The 8,153-nt window shown below is 38.9% G+C and overlaps 3 protein-coding genes and 1 non-coding gene across 4 annotated transcripts; 1 reads left to right on the forward strand and 3 right to left on the reverse strand.

The window, feature by feature from the left end:
• Window positions 1-429: 429 nt before the first annotated feature.
• On the reverse strand, window positions 430-1,096 carry LOC106325244 (classical arabinogalactan protein 4-like). Its single transcript, XM_013763279.1, has one exon. It carries the CDS (start codon window positions 963-965, stop codon window positions 546-548), a length of 420 nt encoding a protein of 139 aa, XP_013618733.1. The 5' UTR covers window positions 966-1,096; the 3' UTR covers window positions 430-545.
• A 1,425-nt stretch (window positions 1,097-2,521) lies between these two features.
• On the reverse strand, window positions 2,522-3,929 carry LOC106326938 (14-3-3-like protein GF14 lambda). Its single transcript, XM_013764906.1, has 4 exons — window positions 3,382-3,929; window positions 3,146-3,268; window positions 2,895-3,011; window positions 2,522-2,743 (listed from the first exon to the last, which is right to left on the reverse strand). Exons 1-4 carry the CDS (start codon window positions 3,865-3,867, stop codon window positions 2,723-2,725), a joined length of 747 nt encoding a protein of 248 aa, XP_013620360.1. The 5' UTR covers window positions 3,868-3,929; the 3' UTR covers window positions 2,522-2,722.
• A 409-nt stretch (window positions 3,930-4,338) lies between these two features.
• On the reverse strand, window positions 4,339-4,420 carry TRNAS-GCU. The gene has a single exon. It is a non-coding gene; the product is annotated as a tRNA-Ser (tRNA).
• Window positions 4,421-4,431: 11 nt separating this feature from the next.
• LOC106326937 lies at window positions 4,432-6,553 on the forward strand. The gene is made up of 5 exons (XM_013764905.1): window positions 4,432-4,641; window positions 5,055-5,124; window positions 5,362-5,521; window positions 5,706-5,787; window positions 5,874-6,553. Exons 1-5 carry the CDS (start codon window positions 4,570-4,572, stop codon window positions 6,411-6,413), a joined length of 924 nt encoding a protein of 307 aa, XP_013620359.1. The 5' UTR covers window positions 4,432-4,569; the 3' UTR covers window positions 6,414-6,553.
• Window positions 6,554-8,153: the final 1,600 nt, after the last annotated feature.

Here is an 8,153-nt window from a genome sequence, read left to right on the forward strand (position 1 = left end):
AAAAAAATAAATTTATAATTTTTTTTTTTAATTTTGGAAATATTCCGAGGAAGTTTATCCCTCGGAATATTCCGACGACATCTTCCTCGGAATATTCCGAGGAATTTCCGACGAACTTGTGGTCCTCGTAAATTCCGAGGAAATATGGTTTCCTCGGAATTCCTTCGGAAATTTCCGAGGGATTTCCGAGGAAAGATGAATTTCCGAGGATTTTTTTCGTCGGTATATCATCGGAATAGCGTTATTCCGACGACATACCGACGATTTTTTCCCTCAGTATGCCGCTGTTTTCTTGTAGTGCTCTACACACACACTTCCCATTATAAACTACACGTGTCAACGTTCCATTAGTTCTCACCATGAATCACTTACCCCGACCGGACAATACACGTAAAGTATAATACAAATTTAAATGATCAAATAGCGAAATACGAAAATAAAAGAAATACTCACATAACACCAAAGATTTGAAATAATTGAGGGAAGAAATAAAGAAAAAAAAAGAAAATCTGAAATTTGGAACAAATGTAAAAAATAAAAAGATGTTAAGCTAAAACGGCGGTGTACATAACAGCAGCGAAGACGGTTCCGGCGATGAAAGCCTTGCTGGAGAAAGCGGCACTAGGAGCAGGCGCATCCTCTGAAGGCCCTGGAGCAAGTCCGCTAGGGCTCGAGGCGGGACCTTCTGGTGCTGGTGGAGAGGCGCTAGGAGCATCAGATGGAGAAGGAGCAGCTGCTGGTGGAGTAGTGGCGGGGGCTGGAGTCGCGGCAGGTGGTGGAGTGGTGGTTGGAGCTGGAGTTGCGGCGGGGGGTGGGGTGGCCACTGGAGGAGGAGTAGCGACCGGAGGAGGAGTAGCAACGGGAGGAGGAGGAGTAGCTGTGGGAGTGGGAGCTGGGGCTTGAGCAAGTGCAACTGTGGCGAAGAGAGCCATTATCAAGAAAACTTGGACACTTTTGGAACCCATTTCTCTTTAGAAGATGTTTCTTCTTGATAGTGAGAGAGGTTATGAGATTAGAGAGAGAGAGAGCGAGAGTTCTGAAGTTGAGAAAAATGGAAGAGGACTTATAAAAGGAGAGAATATGAAGTATTAATTAAAGAAGATTTCTAATATCTTTTAATATATTATAGTAATATATGCAGACTAACATGCAAACGCATAATTGGAACATGGGGTTGCCTATCTGTACTCTCCGAGGCCGAAGCATTAATAACCAAAAAAAAATACAAATCGAGTCTATGATTGTATTATGTACCGATAATGACAATTTGACATCTTTTAGAAGGTAAATCGATTTACACATATGGAAGATAAATATCATAAAGATTAGTCGGATGAAGACTTAACATCTTTGTTATGTTGACTTTGCTTAGTAGACAATCCACAGACCATGATGTAACGTTAAATTAGACAAAGTTAACCTTGATTAGTTAATTAGAGCTGTGATTGGATGGTGAATAAATATAATTGGAGAGAGAATCCAATTTTGTAATAATATGATTTCAAAGCTCATTAATGTTATATCGTGACAAATGTGTGAACAGCTAACATGTCTAGTTCAAGAATCAAGGATTGCAAATTTGCATGTCTTCCTGTCTACTTAATCCACTTGTTATTTTTTTTTTTGTCAAACAATCCACTTGTTATTTTAATTTTTTATATATACAACAACGACCTTTTTATATAACTTTGGCATAGTATAAGTTATCTTATTATATAGGAAATAAATATTATAAACAGTAGTAACGATGATTAATCCCATGTGGCTGACCTGATAATTTGATTAAGTTTTGTGAATATTATTGGTGTTGTTACCGTTGTTGGACATTGCTAATAAACCCGTTGGAAATTGCTGTCACTGTATATAAAATCATGTTGATAGACATAAAGGTATATAAACAGAAGGAAATAAACGTATAAAAAGATACGTCGTCTGGTAATAGCCTGTAAAGCCTATCTCGACAGTGATTCAGAAGGTAAGATGTCCATTTTAATGTTTTTTTTCGATTGAATGTATATTAGTGAATCATTCATAGTTGGCAATGTATTGCCAGTTGCGATGAACGAACCTAAGGTCCTAAACATTCATTATTTTTATCTTTGACTAATAGGGCCAACTACTGATCCACTTGTCTCGACTCATGCAATCGAAATGGGTTAAACTGAAATTCCATTACGATGGATTTCGACTGATCAACTTCAAAAGGAAGATTAGAAGTTAAAAACAATAATTAAAATGGGCTCAGCTGTATGCCCAGCCATTACGATGATACAAAAAATGGGCTTCGTATCGTTCCACCATGCATACAATGCAGCCTAGTGGTCCAACTACAATCTCGATGTTTTGCATCTCCTTGTCCTTGTGCAACGAGAGATTCCACTTTTTCGATTCTTGTATACGTGTGAGCACGTTTATGGTTGCTCTATGTTGAAGTAAAATTTCATTCACCAGAAAACACAACCCCCAAGAATTTTGGTTTCCCCTGAATCAAGATTCGAGTATGACGAAAAAGAAGGTTTTAAGGCTTAAGCAAAAAGTCAAGAGATGACAAATCCTTAGAGAACATAGTTTAAGACAATATTAAATAGAGTAGATCATCAATCATCATCAAGCTGTGCACATAAATCTTCATAAACACTTAAAAAATACTTCTTGGTTCAACAGTTTTGAGCAAAGGTTATGGGGGATGATGGCTCATAACACTCTCCCTTCCTCAAGATCCTCACGCCTCGTCCATCTGCTCCTGAACAAATAATATCAACAACTCAGCACACACACAGTTTCTTTATTTCAGATTTTAAGACCTGATGAATCTGATCAAGCACGGTTGAAAAACTCTAAGAGACTACGTTGAACTTAGAGTGTAAAATGGAAGGTGCGGAGAGGAGTATAACCTGCATATCGGAGGTCCAGAGGGTGAGATTGTCCCTGAGCAACTGCATAATGAGAGTGCTGTCTTTGTACGACTCTTCTCCCAGAGTGTCAAGCTCAGCTATGGCTTCTTCAAAAGCCTACACGCAAACCCACCACGAAAATAAGATACCAACAGATAACAAGTAAAAACACACATCTATCAAACAAACAAAAAAAACTCTTCCAAAGACAAACTCAGGACAGTAACTTATATTTGATTTTATTACAGAACCTGTTTGGCCATGTCACAAGCCTTGTCGGAAGAATTAAGAATCTCATAGTAAAACACGGAGAAATTCAACGCCAAACCAAGCCTAATCGGATGAGTAGGCGCCATATCAGCAGCTGCAATATCCTAATCACCCAAAACATTTCACAAAACAAAACCAATCAGTCTTGTAATAAAACCCCGAGATTAATTAATTAATTAAAAAATAAAATAAATAATAATTTTTACTAATATATAACCTGAGCAGCCTTGTAAGCAACCATGGTATCCTCAGCCGCGGCTTTCCTCTCCTCGCCGGCCTTAAACTCCGCCATGTACCTATGGTAATCCCCTTTCATCTTCAGATAAAACACCTTCGACTCGCTCGCCGCCGCAGAGGGAATCAGATTCTCCTCGAGAAGCTTTAGTATCCCTTCGCAGACGGAGGAGAGCTCCGTCTCCACCTTGGATCTGTAGTCTTTCACGAGCGCCACGTGCTCCTCGTTCTTGCGGCTCTCCTCCTTCTGCTCGATCGAGGACACGATGCGCCACGCGGCGCGTAGGGATCCGATCACGTTCTTGTAGGCCACGGAGAGGAGGTTACGCTCTTCGACGGTGAGCTCGGAGGATGGTGTGGCGCCTGTGACGAGCTTCTCCATGAAGTTGACCATCTCCTCGTAGCGCTCGGCCTGCTCGGCGAGCTTGGCCATGTAGACGTACTGGTCTCTGCCTAGTGTCGCCGCCATTGGAGAGAGAAAGTGAGAGAGAGAGAGAGATTGATTTTTTTTTTTTTTTTTGGTGAGGAAATGAGAAAAGAGGGAGGAATAAAGGAGAAAAGAGTCAAGTGGGCTATTGAAAATGTATGTTTCAGACGCGCGCGTGGGTTTAGTTTGGAGTATAACGGCGTCGTTTTGTTTAGAAGCTTTGGTAAAGTGAGGAGCGTGGAGTGTGTAGGAGCGTGGAGTGTGGGGGAGGGTTTGGTAATGTGATAAGAGCGAGTGAATGGATGATAACGATGGTTTATTAGTGAGTCAGCTTGCTGTCACTAGTTTGAATATATGATGGGCCTTTTGTAGGCCTTATACGGGCCTTTTCAAGCTTAATACTACTAGGCTCGCATCCACTGAGTAAGCTTAATACTATTAGGCCTCACTAGTATGATGATACACATTTGAGTATATCAAAATGGGAAATTATTTATCAAAAATATAAAATTTCGTCGCCTGAGAGATTCGAACTCTCGCGGGGAAACCCCATGTACTTAGCAGGCACACGCCTTAACCACTCGGCCAAAGCGACGTTTTGAAAGAAATGAAGAACAACAATAACTGAGAGTAAGTAAACAATGGTAAAGACGACAACCACTTTTGGGTGGTTCGATTGGTTCTGGTCCTAAAAGGTGTTCTCGTTCTTGTGGACTATCTTCTGGGATTTGCAGGAAGAAAAAAATGCTCTCTTCTCCGCATCTCTCCCAGCCAATGAATGGACTCAAAGACATCGTGGAGACACGAAACTTTAAGGTTATACCTCATCTGTCTCTGTTTTTCTAATGTCTTCGTTGACTTTCTGCTCTTGAGATTAGCCTACTCATCAACTATATGGATGTTAGTCTAATGATCCGGTTGTAAAAAAAAAACAATCACGCTTTCGATTCGATTCAGCTTGTTAGCAAATGGGTTTCTTTAATTGCATAATATGCTTCTTGTAATCTGTAAAAGCATTCAACTTTAAACAGGATCTTGATTACTTGTATACGCAAATTGAAATAAAAAAAAGATTGCATCTTTTTGCCAATAGATCAGCAGAGTTCATATGTTCTAACATTTGGTGAAGTACTTAAGCTACATCATTATGGATGCGTGTAGCGTAACATTTCCACTGTGTTTAATATCAAACAACTAGTGAATATTTCTGATACTAAAGTGTGTTACAGGCATGGCTCTTAGATCAGTATGGAGTCCTTCACGATGGCAAACAACCTTACCCCGGCGCAATCTCAACTTGTACGTTATATCATCTCTTACTTAGTTCTTACCTTTAGCTTGTAGCTATTATGAGTAGGGTGATTCCATTATAATGTAACATTTGTGCAATATTTAGATTGGACTTTGGCTTCAGTGTTGGATTTATATGATATAGACAGATATGATTTGATTTCTTCTTTCAGATTTGTTAAGTCTAGGAGTAGTTCTCTGCATCATTACTCATTTAAATTTTGTTTTTTTTATTGGCGATTGCAGTAAAGAATCTAGCAACGGTAGGTGCCAAGATCGTGATCATAAGCAACTCCTCCAGACGTGCTTCAACCACAATGGAAAAGCTCAAAGGCCTTGGCTTTGATCCTTCTTTCTTCACTGGAGCTATAACCAGTGGTGAACTAACCCATCAATCTTTACAAAGGTCATATCACCAACACCTTCTTAGTCTTCTTTTTCGATATATAGCCGGCTCTGGGATTTTTAGAAGATGTAGACGATTTAGTAAAAATTTCAATAAATCTTTTATTTTTTAATAAATTTGGGGGGCCTATATCTATACTAATTGTTTTTTTTTTTTTAACATATTGATAAATGTCTGTTAACAGGAGAGATGATCCTTGGTTCGCTGCACTAGGAAGGCGTTGTATTCACATTACTTGGAAAGATCGGGGAGCAATCTCTTTAGAGGTTACTTTATCACCTCGTTTTCCTTCTTTTTTTTTTTGCTGGTTGATGTATCGATGAAGGTTATTTGATGTAGTTTTCTGTTTCAGGGTCTAGATCTAAACGTTGTGGACAATGTGGAAGAAGCTGAGTTTGTTCTAGCGCACGGCACTGAAGCCATAGGACTTTCTTCAGGAGGTGTATCTCCCACGCCTCTCGACGAGCTTGAGAAGATCTTGGAGAAATCCGCAGCTCGAAGACTCCCCATGATCGTTGCCAATCCAGATTACGTGACCGTGGAAGCAAACGTTTTCCACATCATGCCGGGTACACTAGCTGCCAAGTATGAAGAACTTGGAGGAGAAGTGAAATGGATGGGGAAGCCTCACAAGATGATCTATGAGTCTGCTATGGCGATTGCGGGAGTTGATAATCCGGAGGAGGCTATTGCAGTGGGAGACTCGCTTCACCATGATATAAAGGGAGCTAATGTTGCGGGGATTGAATCGGTGTTTATCACTGGTGGGATTCATGGTAGTGAGCTTGGTCTCACTTCTTTTGATGAAACTGCGAGTTTAGACTCGGTTAAGACCCTTACTGCTAAACACAATGCGTTCCCTTCATATGTATTGTCTGCGTTTAAGTGGTAGTGTTCATTGTACAAATCATGTTATTTGCTTCTTCATCTAGACTTTACCTTCATTTAAACTCTTGAGAAAGCAGTTCACTGTTTATGAAAGTAAAGACTTATTGCTATGTGAATGAGAGTAAGATACAGAGCTTTCGTTTCCTCTCTATAAGCTTTTTTTTTAATTCCCTTTTGGATTTGGAGAGAGATCTCTTACGCTGACCAAGCATGTACTTGTACATGTGTGGTGCACTACCTGCAACAACCATATTAGTCATGGATCAGAAGTGAACAGGTTCATGAGATATGATCTAACAAAGGTCCAGCTGAGTGTGTGTACCTGGGACATAGAATGCAAGGACGAGTATTTTCCGACTAATAAATCCTACTTTATATCTTTTCTCTTTTTTTGCTAAATACTTTATATCTTTCTATCATGCATTGTTGTTTCTTTGGGGTAAAATGTTAAATTCTATCATGCATTGTTGTTAATTAAAAAAATGTTAAGTTCTATCATGAATTGTTGTTAATAAATTATATCATGCATTGTTGTATACATAGTTTTAATTAATCATGCATTGTTGTTAATAAAATTATATAATCTTTTTTATAAGTTACAACAATGTTGCTTAAGCTTCTGGATTTAACTTTATAGTTCTACTTTTATGATGTGTAGTAAACGTGTAAATGACTTTTCTTTCACTATTACAAGAAATATGAACACTCTTGATCATCAATCTACAGCTAGCAAAATCGCGTTAGTCTAAGCTTTCACGGCTGCTTTATTTGACTAATGGAACGATTCATACATTCTCGTCGTGATCTTTGCTGTAAAAGAAAGTAACTAATCAAATAAATTTATCAGGTTTTGTCACTATTAACTAATCTATTAAACTATTCATTGTTCTTTAACATCTATCTATTAGTATATTAATACTTTAATTAGCGATTGTACCAACATTTACTCGCCATTCTATGGTACACATAATAAGAAATTTTAAAAGGGTGCAAAGTGCAAGCATCATTACCCCCAAGTGGGTAAATTACCCTTCAAACACGGGAGTTACTGTCAGAAAATATATTGTTTATTTTTCCATAATGTAGAAGATAACTATAGAGCTTGTTCGAACGAGATCCAAATAGCAATTAGGAGCGGTGAGTTTTGTCGTTTAGTGAGAAAGAGTGGAAAAAGAGCGATAACAAAAGCGATAAAATTTTGAGTGAAGCTTTGAAGTTACCGGCTTCGTGAATCTGTTTTGAAGCTACGGTTTCTTAAGATCTGACCTTGTTTCCCTAAGAAGGTGATCCAGTTCCTTCTGCTCCAAAAGGTGGTGTTGAAACTTTTAGGAGAGAAGCACAGTTTTAGAGTTAAAAAGTTCTGTAATCTTTCGATTCTGTTTTGATTGTCTCTGCTTGGTTCGATTGGAGGTTTTGGATAAGAGTTTGAAGAAGATCTGATGTCGGCGGCGATGGATAAGGCCTTGATGGCCATGTCTCTTGAAGATGATGATGATGTGCCCTTTATTATGCCAAATCTTCCTGAGTTTAGTTCGACTGAAAGGAATAAAAGAAGTTTAATTGGGCGTCTGCTCAATTTAGACTACCAGAAAATGGGGGAGTTTATCTTTCAGATGCCTCGTAAATGGCAGAAACAAGGCCGTGTTAGAGGTATTGCTCTTTCTCAGGAAAGATTTCAGTTTATCTTCGATAATGAACATGATCTGGTGGAAGTCTTAGAAAAAGGTGTGCATACTTTTCATGA

Source organism: Brassica oleracea, chromosome C2 (genome assembly GCF_000695525.1).
Source record: "Brassica oleracea var. oleracea cultivar TO1000 chromosome C2, BOL, whole genome shotgun sequence".
Taxonomy (NCBI): Eukaryota; Viridiplantae; Streptophyta; class Magnoliopsida; order Brassicales; family Brassicaceae; genus Brassica; species Brassica oleracea.